The sequence below is a fragment of the Cavia porcellus genome, unplaced genomic scaffold, assembly GCF_034190915.1.
Source record: "Cavia porcellus strain 051 isolate PalLab524CR breed Dunkin Hartley unplaced genomic scaffold, mCavPor4.1 scaffold_17, whole genome shotgun sequence".
In the NCBI taxonomy this organism is placed as follows: domain Eukaryota; kingdom Metazoa; phylum Chordata; class Mammalia; order Rodentia; family Caviidae; genus Cavia; species Cavia porcellus.
In genome coordinates this window covers 66081033-66106954 of record NW_026947500.1, presented here as the reverse complement: position 1 = coordinate 66106954, position 25922 = coordinate 66081033, and the positions used below count along the sequence as shown (strand labels likewise).

General features: G+C 36.4%; 1 protein-coding gene across 1 annotated transcript; it reads right to left on the bottom strand.

Annotated features, from left to right (window-relative positions):
- Nucleotides 1-4455: 4455 nt before the first annotated feature.
- Nucleotides 4456-5442, bottom strand: LOC100727623 (olfactory receptor 7A10-like). Its single transcript, XM_003461831.2, has one exon. It carries the CDS (start codon nt 5440-5442, stop codon nt 4456-4458), a length of 987 nt encoding a protein of 328 aa, XP_003461879.2.
- Between the last annotated feature and the right edge of the window lie 20480 nt (nt 5443-25922).

Sequence of the window (25922 nt, the reverse complement as noted above, 5' to 3'; positions counted from 1 at the left end):
TCTGTGTTGACCATGGAGTCATGATTAGAACTGACCTCCTAAGAAGCTTATGAAGAGGTCCTTGTCCAGCAAGACACCCTCAGTGAGACATCAGTGTTCCTAGTCTCCTCTGAGCTACCATGGTACAGACTAAAGCAGACAATGTCTTGGTCATTAATAGGAAAATGGTGGCCTCTCAAGCCCCCAGAAAAGTGCTGGGTCCCTCCACCTCTACCATCATTTTCATCCTCAAGGAAGGTAAAAAATAAATGTTCAGGAGGGAATCCAGTTTGTGTACATTCAAATCCCAAGTGGCCAACAGGAATTGGAGAATTCTTCATGCTTTTCCAAAGATTTTGGAAAAAAAAGAACCAAATTCTTGAAGAGCCAGGAGATAGCCCTCTTTCACACCCAGAAGACCTCAGCAGCTGAGGGGAGTCTTGACCACCCCTCCCCCTCAGGTTAGCAGGACAGAAAAGACCAAAATATTAATTAAGTGGTAAAATGACAAAAGGAAAAAAGCAGAATGCAATCTCAAACTCTCATGCCATCTGGAACAAGCACAGGAGACACTGAAATAGAGGACATTTGAAATCACACACCTGAAACATGTGAAAATATAGCACCTGAGGTAAATAGACAAATCTATGAGGCTATTGAGGAAATCAGAGCAGAAATAATCTCTCAAGTAGAGAAAGAAATGAAAATGAAGGCGTTGTTCAGCCTAGTTAGAGAAGACACAGATAAAAAAGTACAGGAGTGTGGAAAATGATGGGAACCATGAATGAACAATACAGGAAAGAAACAGAATGCATGAAACAAACTCAAAGAGATATGCAGGAAATTCAAATTTTCACTGAAAGCTAGCAAAACTGCGTGAATGAAACTAAAGACAGACTTTTAGATCTTGAAGACAGGACAGCAACTAGCAATCACACAAGGAAAGAACTCTTAAAAATAATAAGGGACCATGAAATAACAATTCAACAGCTCCATGATATGAAAAATTAATATAAGACATATAGGTGTCATTAGAAAGCAGGAGTAAATGCAAATGACATTAAAAAACATTTCAAGTCACAATACCAGAAAATTTCCCAAGCATGGGAAAAGAATCTGAAATACAGATAAATGAGGCATATAGAACTCCAAACAGCCATAATCAAGATAAATATACACCCAAACATATAATAATCAAGATCCCAGAAATTCAGCATAAAAAGAGAATACTAAATTCTGTTAAAAGATTACTTGTCAAAGAGAGCCTGTTAGAATATTGGCCAACTTCTCAACACAAACCCTTAAGTCATGAAGGGCTTGGAGTAAAGTATTTCAAACCCTGAAAGAAAACAATTTTTGAGTCAGATTAATGTATCCTGAAAAAGTATCTTTCAAAGCTAATGGAAAAATAAGATTCTTCCATGACAAAGAACAACTGAAGAAATTCACTTCCACCAAACCAACCCTAGAAAGAGTACTGAAAAATATTCTAGAGAGTCATAAAAATGATCTCAATTCCCAAAACACCAGCAGAAAGAAGCCACCAGGAGGGGCAAGACGTTAAACAGAGGAAAATCAGGGAACCAAAACAGAAAAACAACATGAAAAAGACAAGCCAATGCATATCTGTTATAACTATCAGTGTAAATAGCTTCAGTTCACCAATTAAAAGACATAGATTATGAGAGTGGATGAACAAACAAGACCCCACAATATGCTTTATACAAGAAATACATCTAACTAAAAAAAAAAAAACCCTCAGGCTGAAAGTTAAATGGTGAAAAACAATTGTCTATGTGACAGGAACCCAGAAAAAAAGCAGGGGTAGCTGTGCAGTTTGCAGACAATGTGAACTTCAAACCAAAATTGATCAAAAGGAATAAAAAAGGTCATTACATCCTTGTTAGGAAGAGATAGCAATCATAAACATATATGCACCAAATACAGGAGACCCAACTATGTAAGATAGATACTAATGGACATGAAGAATCAAATACATAGGAATGCATTGGTAATAGGGGACCTTAACACCCCATTGTCACAGAGAGATAGATCAACTGGACAAAAAGTCAGCAAAGAAATAACAGAACAGAATCAAACCTGCCAACAAATGGTTTATGAGAGTGTTCCACACAACATCAGAATACATGTCCTTCTCAGCTATAGGTGGGATGTTCTCTAAAATAGGCCATATATTAGCCCATAGAACATGCTTAAGTAAATGCAAAGGAATTGAAATGATCCCACGAATATTATTAAATTGTAAATTAATGGCTGAGAGTGGCCATTCATTTTGGGGGAGCCCTGGTCCTTATTTTAAGTGTTGCTTCTTGGCTCCACTGCAGAACCCTCAGCCTGCTGGCACAGATCCTTCCCACGCTGGCACAGACTTTCTAGCTCCTGCCACTGACCTTTGAGCCTTCCCAGTGCAGATTCAGGAAACAGACTTACATGGGTCATTGTCGTTGGTTCTAGGCTTCCAGTTAGACTTGTGGGGGGGGGGCATTGTCATAGTCTCTGGAACTTCAACTGGACTCATGCAGGAAGGACATTGCCAAGGGATCCAGATCTCAGCTGGATTTCCTTGGGTCATTAGTGTGTGGACAGATTTCCTGCAATTTCTTTATATTTGACTCTGGGTGACCATCATAAATACTACTATGAATTATGTGTCTTATATTGTCTTGTTATCCTTGCAACCCCGACTACAACAATGTGTTAATCAAAATGTTAACAGTGTTATGGAGATAGCAGTGTTATTCTGATTTGATTAGTACATATGGAAAGCATAGACTCGGCCATTGCCACGTTGTCTGTAAGTATGTAAATATGTTAATCTAAAGTCTTAAAAATCTATTAAAGACACGGAAATATTGACTCTTGTGATCTGATCACTACAGTTTGTACAAACCTGATAAATTATATGCTGTATCTCACAAATTTGCACAGTTAAAAGTTTGTTAAAAATACAGGGTTTGAGGGTTGTGCACACCTTTTAAATGCAGCCTTATGCATTCTCTTCTGCTCGCCAATGGATTATTTACAAATCCCTAAGATTAATGCTCAAAATAATTACGCATACATATACACTACTCTAAACAAAACCCTCATAAATTGAAAAATCAGGTGTTTGACATGAATTTAATCCACTGAGCACGATAGCTTGGCAACCAGCATGCTGTGAGAATTTGTTGTTTACTGCTGAGATCCTTCTATCTGGCTGGAGCTCCAACTGTAATTACTCAGCACTATTTCACACACAATTCTAGCTTAAAAAAAGATTAGGAAACCTCAAATTATTTAAATAAACCCTTTAACATTGTTAAAAATGTATATTATCTTCAAACATGTTAAATTTTAAAAATTTGTGACCATCACTGTGCCAAAAGTTGGTGACCTTCGCTCTTACTTACATTCTGACCTCAAATAATTCTTGAGACCCCAGATTCTGGTCTACAGAAGGGAAAGGTGATTTTAAAAAAGTGGAAAATGAGATTGTATCAAAATCGTATTTGCACATGAAAAGACTCATCTATTTCATTAACAAGGCAGGGAATATTTTGTTAGGTGAAATAAAATAGACACACAGGCTTTCCTATTACATAATTTTCCTTATATGAGAAATTCAAATTATTAAATAAAGAGAAATATAAATGACAGAAAATAGAAAGTAGGTAGATCTTTCTCAAATTGGGAAGAAGACCTAGAGATGAAGGGGAGGGGAGGAAGAGACAAAGGGGATAAAAACAAGTTAAGATGCATTATGTGTGTGACCAACTCCCCAGAATGGAAGTAAACATTACGTACTACAAATATATAGCAGTAAAAAACATAAATTGAGCACTCCTGTGTTACTCAGTATCTAAGATCAAACAGATCTCAAATTTGAGATCTCAAATTCTGATTGACACAGGGTATCAGAACTGTAGAGGTAGAAGTGTTAGTTATCCTGATTTGACCATGTAGTAAGGATGTTCCCAGCTATCATCATGTCCCCTGTAAGTATGTAGGTTATATGTCAATCAAAAGTTTAAAACATCAATTAAGGACCTGGAGATATTAACTCCTGTGATTTGATCATAACACTTTATATACACATAATCCATTATTGGGGCAACAAACAAAATTATTTGGGTGATACAGCCTGCATAGGTGACAGCTTTGTTTCGTGTCTGCATATATAGTTCACAAAGAGACTAAAATTGGACTTTATCCCGGATGGTATATTTGAACATCAAAAGTTGCCATGAATTAAATTGAAAATGAAGCCATTCATTAGGATAAAAAGTGCACACACTTGGACTCAAGCACACACATAGGAATGACAAAGAATTCCTTTATAACTTGAAGAAAAACCCAAATACAAAAATGAGCATTAGACGTAAAGGAAACTTCATAAAAGAACATTTACAAGTTGCGAATAAGCATATAAATAAAACATCTGTTCGAGCGAGTGACACTTTGAAGTCCTAAGTATCAAGAGCTTGGATCCATTCCTTCTCTCTTGTTTGTCCAGGTTTTCTGTCCCTTTGAACACATCAGGCCACATAAAAGGAATTTGAGGGCCCTCTTCATGTCCCTGTTTCTCATACTGTAGATGAAGGGGTTCATCATCGGAGTGACCACCGTGTAGAAGACAGAGGCAAACACCCCTGTCCAAGAGGCATGTGTCCAGGTGGAGCTGAGGTAGACCCCCAGGCACGTTCCGTAGAACAGGCAGACAACAGAGAGGTGAGAGCCGCAGGTGGAAAACGCTTTATACTTCCCTCCTTTTGTTGAGATCTGCAGGATGGAAGCCACGATTTGCCAATAGGAGAAAAGGATTCCTGCAAGAGGGAAAAATCCCATGACCCCCGTCACAATGTATAACACGACACTGTTGAGGAAGGTGTCGGAGCAGGCGAGCTTGAGGACTGCAGGGAGTTCACAGAAATAGTGTGGGATCTCCATGACAGCACAGAAAGAGAGGCGCAGGGCAGTCAGGCTCTCGGGGAGGGCGCCCAGCACGCTGAGGAGCCAGGTCAGGAGCAGCAACTGGCCACAGAGCCTGGCGTTCATTAGGACAGGATAGTGCAGGGGGTGACAGATGGCCACGAAGCGGTCATAGGCCATGGCAGTCAGCAGTAAATTGTCCCAAAGTCCAAACACCGTGAAAAAGTACATCTGTGTGATGCAGCCTGCGTAGGTGATGACTTTGTTTTGTGTCTGGATATTCAGTAGCATCTTGGGGACAGTGGTGGAGGTGAAACAGATGTCAGACAAGGACAGGTTGGAGAGGAAGAAGTACATGGGGGTGTGCAGGTGGGGGTCAGAGACAATGGCCAGCAGGATGAGCAGGTTCCCAAAGATGGTCACCAGGTACAAAGACAGAAACAGCCCAAACAATATGGACTGAATCTCCGGCTTCTCAGAGAGTCCCAGGAGGAGAAATACTGGAATCTCTGTGTGGTTTTCTAGTTCCATGTACAGGAAATAGCTTCAAGAGAGACGATATGCAGGAGGCTTATCAGAGATGCGATTGTTCTTTAGTTTAATCCTAATACATTGAGGGTCTTTGTGTTTGCTTAATGTTCTTCTCACTTCTGATGTTCAAAGTGGGGTTTTCAAAGATCGCCGTCTTTGTCTTTTGTTGGTAGCAGTAGCTGGAAAATCAGACAGAAAATCCAATGCAGCACAGAAAGCTCAATCTATTCAACTGCCCTGACGTCCTCACAATCAGCTCATCTCACCTCAGAAGTCTACCCAATTATTTCAAAATTTACATCACAATGCCCTTATTAGTGAAAAATTAAAGTTTTGGATCTGTGTAATCTCAGTAAGATATAAGAATGGCATTATTAATTCATTTGAATGATTTTCAATTAAAAGTATAATATCTCAAAGGTTAGTGGAGAGATTATAGTACAGCCATGTTTTCTTCCATGAAAACAAGAAGTCAAACTTGTAACTTTTAAGCTCACTGATTTATAGCCATCGATATTATTTAGGATTACATGAAAATAGCTCCCAATTAATTTTCTTAATCTGTTTTAATATTGATACTCAAAGGCAACAGCTTGTTGTAATAGAAGCAGCATAAGGAAAACCTATTTTTTCATTAATTCACATGGCTGGAAAATATTTCAAACCACTTAGCTATAAATATACACTAATTATAGCTACAAATTCCATAAGTTATTGGAACAAAACAGCTAACATTCATAGGACTGGAACAATTTTGCATGTTAGTGTCTGGTGATCTGAGGAACTCTTGAAGGACATTATGTAAATAACAACCTAGCTACGCTCCTGCCACCTTGCTTTGAAGGCCCGCATCGTCAGTGTTTGGGGCTCTTTGCTATTGTTATTTATTTGTCTTTTTTGTTTCTTGTCTTTCCAGGAATTTGTTTTGTTTTTCCCTCTCATGCAGAAAGGATAGGTAGACATGTAGAGGCTTATACATGCCTAGAACTTCCCCTAAACGGTTTATGAGAACTGAATATATTATGTGTGATGAACAGCTACTTTGAAGAAAAAGAGACATTATGGTGTTCATTGCTGATTCCATAGTGTCATGCTGTGAAATCCAGCAATACTATTATTCTTTATTCAAAGTGGTTTTAGTCTGTTCTGTATTGTTTAATTTCAACATACATGAAGATATGGACAGCTATTTTGAAGAGAACGAGAGATATTACAGTAGCTATTGTTGATTTCCCCATCATCTGGGTTTGAAGGCCTATAACACCTTCATCACTCTGTTCTGATCAGTTTAATACTATTTTGTTTTATATGAGTTCATTGTGTGTGAAGATGTGGACAACTATTTGGAAGAAAACAAGAGATATTTGGTAGCCATGGTAGATCTCCTGTTATCTTGCTTTGAAATCTGTGTCACTTACATTGTTTTCTTCTGATCTACATTGTTCTGTTTAGTTTTACCTACTTTAAAATAAAAAAAATTACATAAAATTGTATATATTTTATATAAATTATATAAAAACTATAATAAAAATATACTAATTGCATGCAAAATTTGAAGGCTGGGTAGCACACTACCCTAAAAAGTGATGAACATTAAATATTAATAATTTGCATTTTATACTGTGAAATTCTAGATTTAATAGGAGTATCTTATTAGATGCAAAAGATACTTCATAGAAATAGAAAGAAAATTGTAAACTAAAATCTTGCATAAACATGACAAAATTGCTTCTTTGATCAGCAGATAATATACATCCTGACGTGGAATTGAGGAATCTCTATGAAACGCATATTGATGCTATCATGACTACTGCCAGATACCATTACTGCTGTCCTGAGATTTCAAATTTGTCTGACCAATGAAGCAAAAGCAGTCTCAGCTTCAGAATCTGCATAAAACTTACTTGGTCACATTTTAGAGGATTACACTGGCAACCCTTTAGGATGAAAAGTGTTTGGTAAGGCTCAATAATAAAATCAAGTGTAATGTTCTATTTCCAATTTTTATACTATATGAAAATTGCCCTTTGCAATACAATACAAAAATGCAGCATACGGGGAGGGGGACAGTTTTTGCCAAGAAACTCAGATAATGCTGAGAATCGTGTTTATTAACACTTACCAGACGCAGAAACTCTGTCAATCTCTTCATGCCTGAGTTCATTTAACAGAGACAGCTATGATTTCTGCATTTTGCAGAGAGCACTGAAGTTGCTTGCAATGCTCTTTGAATTTGTGTGTAAATGAGAATCAAGATTCCCATGAGTTCTGCGGTTGAGTTAGGTGAACAGGAGGCCAGGTAAGATGTTAGGGGAACCCAAGGTCACCCAGGAGAGAAACCTGAAAGAGGTATCTCCTTATGAGAGGGGAGTGAATGTGGAAAATAATATCATAAAGGAGCAGAGCACAAGAAAGATACCAGAGAAGCAGAAGCCACTTGGCTAGTGCTTGTAATTTTTTAACATGTTTTTTTCTGGGAGCTGGGGATTTAGCTCAGTGGCATAAGCACCTGCCTTGCAAGCAGGCTGTCGTGAGTTCGATCCCCGGTACTGGAAAAAACAAAGAAAAAAAATTTTTTTTTCTCTGAATCTACAAACTTTCCTTAATTCTGTAGCCAGGCTATGTGTCCAGAGGAAATGCTGCTCTGTCCTTGTGTTTCATTGCCAAGAACTTACTGTGCTCTTCTTGCCTGCTCAAATGTGATCCACTGAAGATGTGTTGCCTGAATCTTTTTCTTTGCAGAAAAATAAATGGTTCAGGCAGCCGTCGTGTCCTCAGCAACAGGGAGACGAAGTTAGAGATATTTCACGACAGCATTTTCTGTGAGGCAGAATTGCTTTTTCTACTTTTGTTGCAATCAGGAGCTCACGGTGATATCAGAAGGTGTGCTAATTGATAGAATTCTAGACTGTAAACCACACAGCTTCCTACTGAATGAACATTTTGAATTTTTTTTAAATCTCTAGGCAATGTAACTGTTGGGACACTGGGGACCAGAAATGAGTGGAGAACTTGCAGCCAATCTCATCCTCTTGGGGATATCACAGGATTGAGATGTGTCCCACCCAAAGGGGCCAATAAAAAACTACTTTTAAAAATTCTAAACAGAGACAAAGGAGGATATTTTATAATGAGTGTTTTTTTTGCTTTTTATTTTTTATTTTTTTTATTTTAAAGAGACTAAGATAAAAGAGGACATAACAAAGCATATCAGAACAGAACAATTAAAACAACACAGTATTTTACCACAAGGCAACCCAATATAACAGTAGCTGCCAGAATGTCTCTTTCCTTGAAATAGCTGAGCAAATTTCATACACGGTACTATCAAACATAACAAAATAGTATAAAACCATTTAAGAGAATGAAAGTATTACAGGGCATTCAGAAGCCAATAACAGACAATGAACAATGGTTACTATATTATCTCATTGTCCATAAAAATTGTTTATTCTACCACACATAATAAAATTCAATAAGATACAACATGATAGAACCAATAGAAACAGAAGAACAAAAGCATGATAGGACTTCAGAGCAAGAGATATTAAATCAGCACTGGCTATTACAATGTCTTATTTTCTTCAGAATAGCTGCTCATACCATCACAGATAATAAAATCAAACAAACCAGGATAAAACCATTCCAACTAATGAATAGAAGCACTATAAGGTTTCAAAGCAAAGTAATGGGGAATCATGAGTATCATAAACTTTTATGTATTCTTACCATTTCTTGCACTAGGGAGACTATACAGTATTTAGAATGTTTTTTTTTTCAACACGAGTATATAGCACTCCTGACACACGGACTATATACATTTTATAAATAACAGGATCTTGCATGAATGTGTTAAAATGTCTCCCTTGTTTGCCAAGTATTGAACATTTAAATATGTAAACATTAAAGCATCAGAAATAAGATAGCGATTGCAATACACCCACTAGAGAGGACATTACTGCACAGTGTTTAAGGTCATCAAGACAGGAAATGAATGAGGCAATATCGGACTTAAATAGTGCTTTAGAGCAAATGAATCTAATGAACACATATAAAACATTCCATTCAATAACACTAGTGATCACACCCATTTGACAAACAGACCCACCATTTCTAAGACGCATTACAAGTTAGACCGCAAGCCAAATACGAGAAAATCTAAAAAGACTCAAGTTATATCAACTATCCTTTCCTGCTCACTATGATTTGAAACTAGTTATTTATAATGAGAATTTCAGGAAAACTACAGATTCATGGTAATTAAACAATATGCTTGTAAAAAATCAGAGAGTGGAGGAAGAGTTTAAAAGGACAATTCTAAAAATATCTTCAGGAAATCAATGGTAACATAAAATCTCAAAATTTTCAAGACCCATCAAATTGAATTTTCAGAGGAATGTTTATAGAAATAAATACATAAGTGGAAATGGCAAGAAGTTGTAATTTAGAAAGTCAACATTATGTCCACAGGAATTGAAAAAAAAAGAAATTAAATCCAGTCCTAGGAGGAAAGAAAAATTATACTGCAGCAAAAATCAGTGAAACACAAGCTAAAAGCCCAATACAAAAGCTCAACAAAAAGAAATCAGTTTTTGAAAATAGAACCCAAAATTAACTGACCTTGAGCTTAATGAATCAAGAAAAAAAAAAACACCACAAAAAGCAAAGTCAGAAGTGAGGTGGAGACATTACAACAGACCCCACAGGGACACAAAGAATCAGAAGAAGCTATTGGAAACCATCTTATATCAACACAGTAGGAAGCTTAGCAGAAATGAGTAAGTCGTTGGATGAATGTACCACGCCCAGAAATAATCAGAAAGAAATAAAAGTCTGAACATCTCAGCGGTGACAGAAGAGAAAGATTCAATAGCAAGAAAACTGCCATCAGAAAAAGCCAAGAAACTGGTGATGTTAGTGCTAAACTCCAGCAAATGTTTCAGGAAAGAAATAACAGTGTTCCTCAGAAATTTTCAACAACTTAACAAAAAGAAAGTCTTTTGCGTTTGCTCTACAAGTGTGTCACCTGAGTGACAAAAGGAGAGGAGGAAAACTCTACAAAACAGCTCTGATTACTACAGATACAAAAACACTGAACAAACAAAATCCCACATTTTATCCAAGGGACAATGTACATCTCTATCAAGTAGAAGTCATCTCACGGACAAAAGAAAAATTCAACATGTGCAAATCAACACAGTGATACCTCATATTAAAAGTGAAGGAAAATACGATCAGTATAAGAGATGCAGAAAAAGTGTTGATGAAGTTTATTTCAACATTGATGCTATTTCAACGATTTATTCATACAGGAATCAAACACACGGTTCTTCTTTTAGTAGAAACTGACTGTGATTAAAGGGAAAAAGAAAGGAAAAATGACAGTAAACAGAGAGGTAGGAAGAGAATCGAGTGACAGGGAGATGGAAGGGAAGAGCGGATCGAGAAGTAAATTTATTCAGATATGTTAGGTATTTGTTTCGATTCTCCCACTATGGATGTATTCATTATGTGTTGCAAACATATACTAATTTTTTATGAAAGGAATTTACTCCAGCAGAATAAGGGATCTATTTTATACCTCACGCATAACATCACCATCATCAGGGAAAGCTAGAAGATATTTCCTGAAGTTCCAGAACAAGAAGAGTGTGTACTCTCCCTGCTCCCACTTGCTGTGTTCCTGGAAATTCTAGCCAGGATAATTACAAAAAAAAGAAGGCATAAAAATGCACCATTTGCAGATGGCATGATGTTTTAAAGGTTCTTTTTAGTTATACGTATTCAGGAAGTAGAGAGATAATTGGATGTATGAATCCAATAGACAATGGCAAAATCAGAGTATTGGTGCTTCTATGTCCTCAAACACTTATAATTTCTTGATGTCTGGAGGCTACAAACCTCTCCCTTCTAGTTATCCACACAGTGTATATAAAAATGTTTTAAACTATAATCAAATGCCTGTGCTGTAGAACAGCTGGAGCTCTTTTTCCCATAAAACTATGTTTTGTTATTTATTATACAGGGGTTATGAAAATATCTAAAACCAAATTTAACACAGAAGGTAAAATATCTCTGCAATGATAATATGCCATATTTATGAGGACATACAAAATTATGAACTGCAATGGAGTACTACTCAGCTATAAAGAATGATCACATTGAGACATTTATAAATAAATGGACGCAGCTTGAGACCATACTCATAAGTGAAATAAATCAAACTCACATGTATAAATACTGAATAGTTTCCCTAGTGTAAGAAATGATAAGAATACATAAAAGTATGTGGTAATCATGATTCCCAATCATATTGGTTTGAAGCCATATAATGTTTTCATTCATTAATTGCAATGGTTTTAACCTGGGTTGTTTGATTTTAGTATCTATGATAGTACAAATAGCTATTTTGAAGAAAACAACACAACATAAAAGTTGGTGCTGTTTTAATATCATCTTATTTTGAAGTCCCATCAAGCAGTGGTACATCTGTTTCCACTGGTTTTAACATGATGTTATCTTACCATTTTTCACTATATGCTATAGTATAAACAAAATTCTTTATAGGCAAAGAGATGATATAGAAACCATTGTTTGTTTTCTATTAGCTGGTTCTAAATACCCTGTAATTCTTGCATTCTCTTGAATGGCTTCACACTGTCTTGATATGCTTGATGTTATAGCACGCGAAGTTACACTCAAATAATTCAAGGAAAGAGGTACTATGGCGACTACTATTATGATTAACAGGTGGTGAAACACAATGACGCTTCAATTGTTTGGCTGTGACCTGCATTGTTCTGTTACAATGTCCTCTCTTATCTCAATCTCCCCCAATTTTTTAAATTAATCTATTTTCTTTCATTTTTTTAATTAAGGGAAAACTAAATTAAAAAATAGTGGGACATATTGTAGTAACTTTCTTGGTTTTCCTATTAATCTGATTTGAACCCCAGTATTGCTCTCCCCATCTTGTTCTGTCTGATTTTACTATATTCTATTTTGTTTGACAGTATTAAGTTTGAGGGTATAGGCAACCACTTTGAAGGCAATAAGATATACTATGGTGCCCATTATGGTTTGACTATTATCCTTTGTTTGAAGTCCTGTAAGGTCTCCAGTGTAGGTTTTATTGGTCTTGTTCTGTACTGTTTTGATCAATTCTATTATACCTGATGATATAGGCAACTCAGTTTAAAAATTAACAAGGGGCACAATGGTAACCACTTTTGATCACCTGGTATTTTATTTTTGCATCATATACTATGTCCATCCTTTGCTAACTGACTCTGTTTTGCTTAGTCACGTTTGTTTTTATTCTCTTCAAAAACAAAAGTAATAAGAATCGTGGGAGTAATAAAACCCAAAAAGCCTAATTGTTATTGTAAAAAAGAGAGGAAAGGAAGGTGGACTAAGGGATATAACCGCAGATATATTCGAGTGTGTAGGATGGAAAACCATATTACTGAGCTTTTGTTGGATCACTGAACAGAACTGTCTATAATGTCACTGTATGAATGTCCACTTTATATGCTTTAATTTTGTAATTTGGACAACTGTTTCTGGGAAGATAATATGTAACCTATTAACTGGAGATTTCTTACTGTATATTTCTTTTCTTGCAATTCTGTATTACTTGTACCCTTTTACTGCTTTGTTTTTTCATGTCCTTTCTTTTTTTCTCTTTAAATAAAAAAATTTACGAACTGGAAGAATCAACATTTTTAAACGCCAGTGCTACAAAGAGCAATGCAGGAATTTAATGCAATTCCTAACAAATGACCACTGACGTTTATCATAGAAACACAGAAAGCAATCTTAAAATCTTTATGGAGCTATAAAATTTCCTCGAAACAAACAACTCTGAGCAAAAGGCATAAAGCTGGAGGTAGTACAGTCACTCATTTAAACAACTATCAGAGGTCTCGATTACCCAGAAGGCATAGTGCTAACATAAACCCATGATTACATAAAAACCAAAACAAAACAAAGACACAAGAATTACATTTTTGCAGTTTTGGTACTGGGGATCGAACTTTCGACCTGGCAGTTGCCAGGCATGAGCTTATGCAAGAATGACATTTTTTAGCAAATCAATTTTTCACAAAAACTTTCAGAAAATATTTTGGAGAAAAGATAGTCTTTTCAACAAGTGGTGCTGGAAAACTGAGTATGTAGGATCAGATGGAATAAACCGGGCAACTACTTCTCAGGTTTTGGGAAAAATAAGTGCATTTGGATTAAAATGTGAAGCATGATACCCAAAACTTTTAAAGTGCCAGAAGATAAATACATCAAGAAATTGGCATTAGAAAAGATTTTTAAAAACTACTAAAACATAAATACAAAAGCAAAAATTGACAAATAGGATCACACCAAACTAAAAAAACTGCACAGGAAGAGACTATCAAAAAAGCAAAGACACAACCTGCAGAATGGGAAAAATTACTTACAAACTATGCATCTGACCGGAGATAAGTATCCAGAATAGAGAACTAAAAATCTTCTCTGCAAAATAGCAAATGATCTTTTGGAAAGACGAGTGAAAGGAAAGGGCAGATATTTATCAGTAGCAGGCATAAAAAGGTCTACCAGAGGTCACCACCACGAAGAAGATGGGTGCAGCAGACCTCAGTGCCTCTCTCGAAGATGAACAAAAGATAAATTTGCACAGAATGCAAATAGAACCACAGAGCTAGAGGAATACACAGAAGCAAAAGAGAAACAATGTAGCATTTGGAAGATGCAGATGGGGATTGTTTAATGATATCTTCTCAAATCGGTGAGGCTTTCGTTAGGCATCCTCAAGCAGGAGCCCCAGAAATATTGAAAGAAGCAAAGATAAATTTGCAAGAAGAAACTGACATCTTAAAATCCAGAATAGCTGATTTGAAAGTTCAGTTATACGGAAAGTTTTTCAGCAGCAGAAACCTTGAAGCTGATGAAAGTGACCCATTTTATAACTCCTTTTGAAACTTGCTTAATAAACTTGGATATTGTTTAAAATGATAATTTCCCTTCTTCCCATAACATGGAAATGAAGTTGCTTTTAAAAAAAAATTTCATTTTTTAATGGACACATCTATTTTTTTTTTTTTTTTGTCTTTTTCGTTTTTATCGGTACCTGGGATCGAACTCACGGCTGCCTGCTTGCAAGGCAGGCGCTTATGCCGCTGAGCTAAATCCCCAGCCCCTATCTATTTGTACATGCTTTTATTTGTTTTATATTTTTAAAAGAAGGAAGTATTCATCTAGGAGACAAAATATTTTTTTGTAGCTAATTAAATTTTTTTAATTTTAAAGAGATTAAGACAAAACAGGACATAACAAAATATATCAGAACAGAACAATGTAAGCAACACAATTTCACTAGAAGACAACCCATAATTAACAGTAACTACCACAATGTCTCTTTCTTTGAAATAGTTGAGTATAACTTCATATACTATAGTATCAAACATAACAAAATAGTATAAAACATTCAAGAGAATGAGGGTATTACAGGGCATTCAGAACCGAATAACAGAAAACAAACAATGGCTACTATATTATCTCATTTTCCTTAGAAAATTTGTTTATACTTTCACATGTAATACAATCCAATAAGGTACAACATGATAGAACCAATGGAAACAGAAGAGCAAGAGCATGGTAGGACTTCAGATTAAGATGATATTATACCAGCACTGGCTATTATAATGACTTGTTTCCCTCAAATTATCTGTTCATACCATCACAGTTAATAAAATCAAACAAAGAAGGACAAACCCATTACAAATAACTAATGCAATCATTATAAGGTTTCAAAATGTAATGAGGAATCATGATTACCATAAACTCTTATGTACTCTTATTATTTCTTACACTAGGGGGACTATACAGTATTTATACATGTGAGTTTGATTTATTTTGCTTATGAGTATGGTCTCAAGTTGTGCCCATTTATTAGTAAATAACTCAATGTGATCATTCTTTATAGCTGAGTAGTAAGTACTCCATTGTATAGAAATACCACAACTTTTTATCCATTCCTCAGTTGATGGACACTTAGGTTGTTTCCAAGATCTGGCTATTACAAATTATGTTGCTATAAACATGGGTGCACATATGTCACTGTGGTATGATGTTTTTAGTTCTTCTGGGAATATGCCTAGAAGTGGAATAGCTGGGTTGAATGGGACTTCCAATCCCAACTTTTTGAGAAATCTCCAGACTGACCTCCACAAAGGCTGCACCAGTCTGCACTTCCACCAACAGTGCAGGGGAGTTCCTTTATATGTTTATATGTTTTAGACAGAAGTCCTTTGTCTGAGGGACAGTTCACTAAGATTTTTTCCCAGTTTGTGGTTTTTCTTTTCACTATGTTGGAGATTTATTTTGACGTGCAGAAATTTTTTAATAAGAGGCAATCCCAATTATTGATTCTGGGAAATATTTCCAATGAAGTTTGATTCCTGTTCATGAATTCTCTACTTAGCCCAATGCCTTCAAGATGTTTACCTACGTTGTCTTCCAACAGATTTAGTGTTTCGGTTTTAATATTCAGATCTTTGATCCATTTAGATTTTAGTTTAGTACATGGTGATAGGCATGGGTCTAGTTTTAGTTTTTGGCACATGGAGAACCAGTTTTTCCAGCACCACTTTCTTCAGATCTGTTTTTATTCAGTACCATGTTGATTTTATTACAGTAGCTTTGTAGTATTACTTCAAGTCAGGGATTGTGATGCCTCCTGCCTTGCCTTTGCTGCCTAGAATTGCCTTTGCTATTCTAGGTCTCTTCTGGTTCCAGATTAATGTTAGGAGTGATTTCTCTAGGTCTATGAGGTATGTTGATGGTATTTTAATTGGGATTGCATTGAATCTGTATAACAGTTTTGGGAGAATGGCTATTTTTACAATATTAATTCTTCCTATCCATGAACAAGTGATGTCTTTCCATTTTCTGAGATCCTGTTTGATTTCTTTTTTCAGGGTACTATAACTTTCCCTGCATAAAACTTTTACTTCTTTTGGGAGATTAATTCCTACGTATTTCATTTTTTTGGATGCTAGTGTGAAGGGTGTGGCATCTCTTATTTCTCTCTCTGTAATTTTGTTGTTAGTGTATAGAAATGCTATTGATTTTTGAGCATTGATTTTGTATCCAGCTACATTGCTGAATTTATGTATTATATCTAGCAGTCTTTCAATGGAGTTTTGGGGATCTTCTGTGTAGAGTATCATGTCATCTGCAAATAATGATAATTTAACTTCCTCTTTTCCTATCTTTACCCCTTTTATTTCTCTCTCTCTCTTGTCTAATTGCTCTGGCTAGTATTTCCCATACTATATTGAATAAGAGTGGTGATAAGGAACATCCTTGTCTTGTGCCTGATTTTAAGGTAAAGACCTTCAGTTTTTGACCACTTGATATGATCCTGGGTGTTGGTTTGTCATTAATGGCCTTTAGCATATTGAGGAAAAGACCATCTATTCCAACTTCTTGTAAGGTTCTTATCATGAATGAGTAATGGGTCTTATCAAAAGCTTTCTCTGCATCTATAGAAATGATCATGCGATTCTTACTTTTGGCTCTATTGATATGGTGGATTACATTTATTGATTTATGTATGTTGAACCATCTTTGCATGCCTGAGATGAGTTCCACTTGGTCATGGTGTATGATCTTCTTGATGAGTTGCTGCATCCTATTCGCCAATATTTGATTGAGGATTTTTGCATCTGTGTTCATTAGGGAAATTAGCCTGTAGTTCTCTTTTTTATTTGGGTGTTTCTCAGGTTTTGGTACTAGAGTTATTATTTGCTTCCAGGAATGACTTAGAAAGAATTGATTCCCTTTCAATTTCAATGAAGAATTTGCGGAGTGTCGGCATTAAGTCTTCTTTGTATTTCTTGTAAAATTCTGAATCCATCTGGGCCCAAGCTCTTCTTTGTAGGTAAGGACTTAATTACATTTTCAATTTCATTAATAGAAATTGGGTTATTCAGCAGTTTTACATCTTCTTGAACCAGCTTTGGTACTTCATGTATTTCTAGGAATCTGTCTATTTCTTCTGTGTTATCGAACCTATGAGAGTAGAGGTTTTTGAAATAGGTGTTGATGATCTTCTGTATTCCTATATAGTCTGTGTGATTTGCTGTTTTCGTTCTTTAGTGCAGGAATTTGAGCTTCTTCTTTCCTTTTTTTTAAAAATTAGGTTGTCTAGGGGCTTATCAATTTTATTTATTCTTTCAAAGAACCAACTCTTTGATTCATTGATTCTTTGGATTATTTTCTTAGTCTCTATTGTATTAATTTCTGCTCTGATTTTTATAATTTCCTCTCTTTTGGCTTTGGTCTTGACTTGCTCTTCTTTTTCCAGATGTTTGAGGTGTAGCATCAGGTTGTTTATTTGTATTTGTTCTGTTTTCCTGATGTGGGAAATCAGTGCAAAGAATTTTCCTCTGAGGATTGCTCTCATTGCATCCCACAGATTCCGGTTAAGTTGTATTTGTATTTTCATTTGCCTGTAGGTATTATTTAATTTCTTCTTTAATTGCCCCTGTGACGCACTGATTGCTCAAGAGTGTATTATTCAATTTCCATGTGTTTGTGGGATTTTCCCAGTTACTTTTATCATTAATTTCCAGTTTCATGGTGCTATGATCTGATAACATGCATGGGATAGTTTCAACTCTTGCATTTATTTAAATATGTTTTGTGGATTATTATGTGATTTATTTTAGAGAATATCCTATGTACTGCTGAGAAGAATGTATATTCTGATGTTGGATGGAACACCCTGTATATGTCTTTGAATTCCATTTGTTCACAAGTGTGATTCAGTTCTGTTATTTCTTTGCTGATTTTCTGTCTGGTTGACCTGTCCCTTGGTGTCAATAGTGTGTTAAGGTTTCCTGTTCTAATTGTGGTATTATTTATTTGATTTTTCATTTCTATTAATACTTGCTTTGTATAACTGGGTACTCTGGAATTTGGTGCATATGTATTTCAGATAGTTATCTCTTTTTCTTGAAGTTTTCCTCTCAGCAGTATGTAATGACCTTCTTTATCTCTTCCGATCATTCTTGGTGTGAAGTTCACATTATCTACAAACAGAATAGCTATCCCCTCTTTTTTTTGGTTCCTGCATGTGGTATTGTTTTCCAACCTTTAACTTTCAGTCTGTGAGTTTCTTTTTGGGTTATATGGGTTTCTTGTAGACAGCATATGGTTGAATGTTGTTTCTTGATCCATTTTGCCAGTCTGTTTCTTTTAATTGGTGAATTGAGACCATTTACATGAAGGGTTATAACTGTTGTATATTGGTTTATTGTTGACATGTTATCTTTTTGCTGTTGCATCTTTATCTTTCCATTCTGTTTAATTGTCTGTCTTGTTTAGTGGTTTTTTCCTAAGTGTATCTAAACTGTATTTCAGTATTTCTTGCCTTGGTTGGCTTGGTGATCATGAAGTTCTTTAGCTGTTTTTTGTCATGGAAGCATCTTATTTCTCCATCAATTTTGAAGGACAGTTTTTTCAGGATACATCAGTCTAGGTTGGAAATCATTTTCCTTTAGAATCTGAAATACTTCACTCCATGCTCTTCTTGAGTTCATTATTTATGTTGAGAAGTCTGCTGTGAGTCTTACAGGCTTTCCTTTATAGGTGATCTCTCTCTTCTCTCTAACAGCTTTTAATATTCTATTTTTATGTTGGATTTCTGGGATGGTGATTGTTATATGTCTGGGTGTAGTTTTATTTTGGTTATGGCTATTTGGAATTTTATATGTTTCACTAATCATAATGTCAGTTTATATTCTTATGTTTGGGAAATTTTCAGCTATTACTTCTGTGAATAGCCTCTTGATATCATTTGTGTTGCCCCTTCTTTTTCATTTATTCCTATCAATCTTATGTTGTTTTTCTTTGAGTCATCTTGCAGCTGTTGAATTGTTATTTCCTGATTCCTTGTTATTTTTTAAAAGCTCTTTCCTTTCCTGTTCACTAGCTGCAATCTTGTCTTCGAGGTCTGAAATTCTATCTTCACTTTCACTGAGGTAGTTTTGAAAACTTCCAATGGAATTTTTGATTTCCTGTATATCTCTTTGAATCTGCTTTATGTATTCTGTTTGTTTCTTATATTGTTCACCCAGTGATTCTTTTTGTTTTGTTCCTGTTATTTTTTAACTGTGCCTTCTTTAGATATGTGTAGCATCTCTTTTGTTATTTTTATCATTTCTTCTTTTACCTTGTTTCTAGTTTGAATTCCTTTAAAGCTTCCTGGAGTTGCTTCTTTATTTCAGTTACTATTATTTCAGGTGTATGGCATATATTTTCTTCTATATATACGGCTCCTAGGCTTTCTTTGGATGGGCTGGATGTTTGAGATTGCATTTTGGTCTTTTGTTTTGTCATTTTTCCTATATTTCTGTGTTTCAAGTTTCTCCTTGGCATGTTGGAAATTGTCTCCTATGTCCTGGGCTCCTGGGACTCCTCTGGTAGCATAGCTCCTTCTGTGGCAGTGAGGCCCCCAGATTAAAGGAAGGTTACCAGTGGAGGCTCAGGCAGGCCTAAAGCCTCCTCAAGCTGTGCAGCTCCCCGCTCCTGCAGCAAAGCTCCCCAGACCAAAAGAAGGCTCTAGATGTGGTCCAAGCAGGTCTGAATCCCGCCAAGCCCAATCTAGTGTGCCTGCAAGCCAAGTGGGTTCGCAACCACCCAGAGCAAGGATCTCAAACTCTCCCAGGGACTGAATGTTGTGCAGGCATCCAGCTCCTCAGTAGCAAAGCTCCCCAGGCTGAAAGAAGGTCACCTGCATGGCCTCAAACCTTCTCCACAGCGCAGCTCCCTCCCCCAGATGGCAGCAGTGGCAGCGGTGCTCCCTGAACAGAGAGATGGTCATAGGCAAGGTCTGAGCAGGCCTCCGCAGGGCAGGAGACAAAATATTTTGCATAATGATTATGTCAAGCCCAGGGGCTTCATGTCTTATTGCAATCAGTTAAACGATGTTGTACATTGTTTAGAATACTTGTTGCAATTTTCACTTCTAGAAAACTTAGTAGCTGTGTCCTGTTGTTTATGTGTCTGATTCTGATTGTCTAAGAATGGTGAAACCCCTCAAAAATGTACAGTCCTGCAACTGTATATTCTATGTGTTTCACAACTAAAAGTTTGTCATTTGATAAAAAAGTACCATAATGATACTTCATCATAAAGAAATTATAAATCAAGGCTAAAATGAAATAAAATCTTCCGTCAGTTGGAATGACAGTTAATGAATCATTTTAAGGTGACAATAAAAGCTTATTTTATACTGCAAGTGGAATGTAAATGCATTTGCCACGTGTGGAGGAAAATGTGATGACTCCTCACAAAACTAAACTTGGTGCTACCACAACAGCCGGCCAACTCAGATTCGTTGTAAATACCAAGGAAAGGAGAGCCGAGTATGGTGGCAAGTGCCTGTAATTTCAGCACTCAGGAGGCTGAGGCAGGAGGATCATTGCAAGTTCGAGATCATCCCAGGCTACAAAGTGATCTCAAGACCAGCCTGAACTGCCTAGAGACCCTGTCTCAAAAAACACACAAAAGACATCCGCCTCCCCAACCCGGCTGCACTTGGAGAACTGTGGAGCTTCCAACAAGTAGGCAGGCGCACGCTATCCCCTGAGCCCAGCCTGTTTGGGACTCCTCCACCTCACCATCAGTGTGCAGAGGAGGGGCTGGGCGGATCTGGGACACCTGCATCAGCCTCCCTGTGTATCTGCAGGACTGTGGATATCTCAGCAAGCAGGGGAGGATCCCAGGTTCCAGAGGCACCACGGCCCACAATGAGTGCTCAGCACACTCTGCCCAAAGTCCAGACTGTTTGGGACCCTCCAGGCTTCCGGGTGCAGTGAAGTGGAGAGGTGGGTTTGAGGCAGATACATCCGCCTCCGCATCCCAGCTGCACTTGGAGAGTTGTGGAGCTTCCAAAGGGCAGGTGGGCGCACAGTGTCACTGAGGCCCAGCTTATCTGGAACTGCAGAGTTCTGAACAGGCAGAGGAGGGCCATTGGTTCTGCAGGCCCAGAGGCTTGGGGTAACGGAGTGCCAGAGTCTCAGTAGCTGCAAACATAGAAGGGGATTTCCAACAGACCCTGAGGAAGCTTTCAAATAACACTTGAAACACAGAAATATAGGAAAATGACAAAACGAAAGACCAAATTACAACCTCAAACCTCCAGCCCATCTCAAGAAACCCTAGGAGCAATGTATATAGAAGAAAATATATGCCATTCACCTCAAATATCGGACATAATAGCTACTGAATTAACAAGCAACTCCAGGAAGCTTTAAAGAAATTCAAACTCGAAATAATCTCCCAGGTAAAAGATGAAATGATAAAAGAAATGAAAGAGATTCTGAATATATCTAAAGAAAACACAGATAAAAAATTGGAGGAACTAAACAAAAAGATAGAATCCCTAGATGAGCAATATAAGAAACAAACAGAATACATAAAGCAGATGCACAGAGATATACAGGAAATAAACTCCACTGAAAGTTGTAAAAACCACCTTAATGAAAGTGAAGATAGAATTTCAGACCTTGAAGACAGGATTGCAGCTAGTGAACAGGAAAGGAAAGATCTTTTAAAAATAACAAGGAATCAGGAAACAACAATTCAACAACTGCAAGACGATGCAAAGAAAAATAACATAAGAATGATAGGGATTAATGAAAAAGAAGGAGACAACATAAAGGAAATCAAGAGGATATTTAGAGAAGTAATAGCTGAAAATTTCCCAAGCATGAGTTCAGAAACTGACATCAGGATCAGTGAAGCACATAGAACTCCAAATAGTCATAATCAAAATAAAACTATACCCAGACATATAATAATCACCATCCCAGAAATCCAAAAAAAGAACAGACTATTAAAAGCTGTCAGAGAGAAAAGACAGATCACTTATAAAGGAAAACCTATCAGAATCACAGCAGACTTCTCAGCACAAACAATAAAGTCAAGAAGAGCATGGAGTGAAGTATTCCAAATCCTAAAGCAAAATGATTTCCAACCTAGACTGATGTATCCTGTAAAACTATCATTCAAAATTGATGGGGAAATACGATACTTCCATGACAAAGAACAGCTGAAGAAATTTATGAACACCAAACCAACCCTGCAAAAAATATTGAAAGATAGTTTAGATACACAAAGGAAAAAACCACTAAGCAAAGCAGATAATTAAACAGAACAGAAAGATAAAGATGCAACAGCAGAGAGATAACATGCCAACAATAAACCAGCATTTAACAGTAATAACCATTAATGTAAATGGTCTCAATGCACCAATCAAAAGAAACAGACTAGCAGAATGGATCAAGAAACAAAGTCCAACCATATGCTGTTTACAGGAAACCCATGTAACCCAGAAGGATACTCACAGACTGAAAGTCAAAGGATGGAAAACAATTCTTCATGCAGCAGGAATCCAAAAAAAGGCAGGAGTAGCCATTCTGTTTGCAGACAACGTGAACTTTAAACCAACAATGACCATAAAGGACAAAGAAGGTCACTACATACTCATAAGGGGGAAACTCCAAGAGGAAGAGATAACTATCTTAAATATATATGCACCAAACTCCAGAGCACCCAGTTATATAAAACACCTATTAACAGAAATGAAAACTCAAATTATCAGTAACACAATTGTAACAGGGACCTCAATACGCCATTGACACCAAGGGACAGATCAACCAGACAGAAAATGAGCAAAGAAATAACAGAACTGAATCACACCTGCGAACAAATGGATTTAATAGACATATACAGAATGTTCCACCCAACAACATCAGAATACACATTCTTCTCAGCATTACATGGATCATTCTCTAAAATAGAACATATATTAGCTCACAGAGCATATTTAAACAAATGCAAAAGAGTTGAAATCATCCCTTGCATGTTATCGGATCATAGCGCTCTGAAATTAGAAATTAATGATAAAAGATACTGCAAAAATCTCACAAACACATGGAAACTGAATAACACACTCTTGAGTAATCAGTGGGTCACAGAAGAAATTAAACAATACCTAAAAGAAATTGAAAATGCAGATACAACTTACCGGAATTTGTGGGATGCAATGAAAGCCGTCCTCAGAAGAAAATTTATCGCACTGAGTTCCCACATCAGGGAAACAGAACGAAAACAAATAAATAACTTGATGCTACACCTCAAACAGCTAGAAAAAGAAGAGCAAGTCAAGCCCAAAGCCAAAAGAAGAGAGGAAATTATAAAAATCAGAGCAGAAATCAATGCAATAGAGACTAAGAAAACAATCCAAAGAATCAACGAATCAAAGAGTTGGTTCTTTGAAAGAATAAATAAAATTGATAAGCCCCTAGCCAACCTTATTTAAAAAAGAGAAGAAAAAGCTCAAATTCATGCAATAAAAAATGAAAAAGGTGAAATCACTACAGACCCAATAGAAATACAGAACATCACCAACACCTATTTCGAAAAGCTCTACTCTCAAAAGTTTGATAACACAGAAGAAATAGACAGATTCTTAGAAACATATGAAGTACCAAAGCTAGATCAGGAGGATGTAAAACTGTTGAATAACCCAATCTCTGTTAATGAAATTGAAAATGTAATTAAGTCCTTACCTACAAAGAAGAGCCCAGGCCCAGATGGATTCACTGCAGAATTCTACAAGAAATACAAAGAAGACCTAATGCCGACACTCCTCAAACTATTCAATGAAATCAAAAGGGAAGCAATCCTTCCTAAGTCATTCCTGGAAGCAAATATTACTCTAGTACCAAAACGTGAGAAAGACCCAACTAAAAAAGAGAACTATAGACTGATCTCCCTAATGAACACAGATGCAAAAATCCTCAGTAAAATATTGGCAAATAGGATGCAGCAAATCATCAAGAAGATTATACACCATGACCAAGTGGGATTCATCCCAGGAATGCAAGGATAGTTCAACATACGTAAATCAATAAATGTAATCCACCATATCAATAAAGCCAAAAGTAAGAATCACAGGATCATTTCTATAGATGCGGAAAAAGCCTTCAATAAGGTCCAACATTTATTCATGATAAGAACTTTACAGAAAATTGGAATAGATGGTCTTTACCTCAATATAATAAAGGCCATTTATGACAAACCAACAGCAAGCAACATACTAAATGGCCAAAAATTGAAAGCCTTTACTTTAAAATCAGGCACAAGACAAGGATGTCCTTTATCACCACTCCTATTTAATATACTACTGGAAGTACTAGCCAGAGCAATTAGGCAAGAGAGAGAAATAAAAGGGGTAAAGATAGGAAAAGAAGAACTATTTGTTTGCAGATGACAGGATACTCTACATAGAAGACCCCCTAAACTCCATTGAAAGACTCTTTGATACAATAAGTGAATTCAGTAATGTGGCTGGATACACAATCAATACTCAGAAATCAATAGCATTCCTATACACAAACAACAAAATCACAGAGAGGGAAATAAGAGAAACTACACTCTTCACATTAGCAAGCAAAAAATTGAAATATTTAGGAATTACTCTTACAAAAGAAGTGAAAGATTTATACAGTGAAAATTATAATACACTGAAAAAAGAAATTGAAGATGATCTCAGAAAATGGAAAGACATCCCTTACTCATGGATAGGAAGAACAAACATTGTGAAAATGGCCACTCTCCCAAAACTGTTATACAGATTAAATGCAATCCCAATAAAAATACCATCAACATACCTTATAGATCTAGAGAAATCACTCCTAAATTTCATCTGGAACCAGAAGAGACCTAGAATAGCAAAGGCAATTCTAAGCAGCAAAGACAAAGCAGGAGGCATCACAATCCCTGACTTGAAGTTATACTACAAAGCAACAGTAGTAAAATCAACATGGTATTGGAATCAAAACAGAGCCGAAGATCAATGGAATAGATTAGAAGATAAAACCACAACTACAAACACACTCAACCACCTTATCCTTGATAAAGGAGCCAAGCAGGTTCACTGGAAGAACGACAGTCTCTTTAATAAATGGTGCTGGAAAAACTGGCTCTCCATTTGCCGAAAACTAAAGCTAGACCCATGTCTATCACCATGTACTAAATTAAAATCTAAATGGGTCAAAGATCTGAATACTAAAACAGAAACACTAAATCTATTGGAAGACAAATTGGGTAGAAACCTTGAAGACATAGGAGTAGGTAGAGAATTCATGAACAGGACTCAAACCTCACGGGAAATACTTCCCAGAATCAATAGCTAGGACCACTTATTAAAAAGTTTCTGTATGTCAAAACAAATCTTCAGCATGGTAAAAAGTAAACCCACAAACTGGGAAAAGATTTTAGTGAACTCTCTCTCAGACAAGGGACTCTTGTCTAAACATATAAAGAATTAAAAAAACTCAGACCCCAAAAATTCAAAGATCCAATCCAAAAATGGGCATCTGAGAAGAATACGCACTTCTCAGATGAAG

Excerpts from the sequence above, each read along its gene's own strand:
- LOC100727623 (XM_003461831.2), bottom strand. The coding sequence starts at position 5,442 with ATGGAACTAGAAAACCACACAGAGATTCCAGTATTTCTCCTCCTGGGA.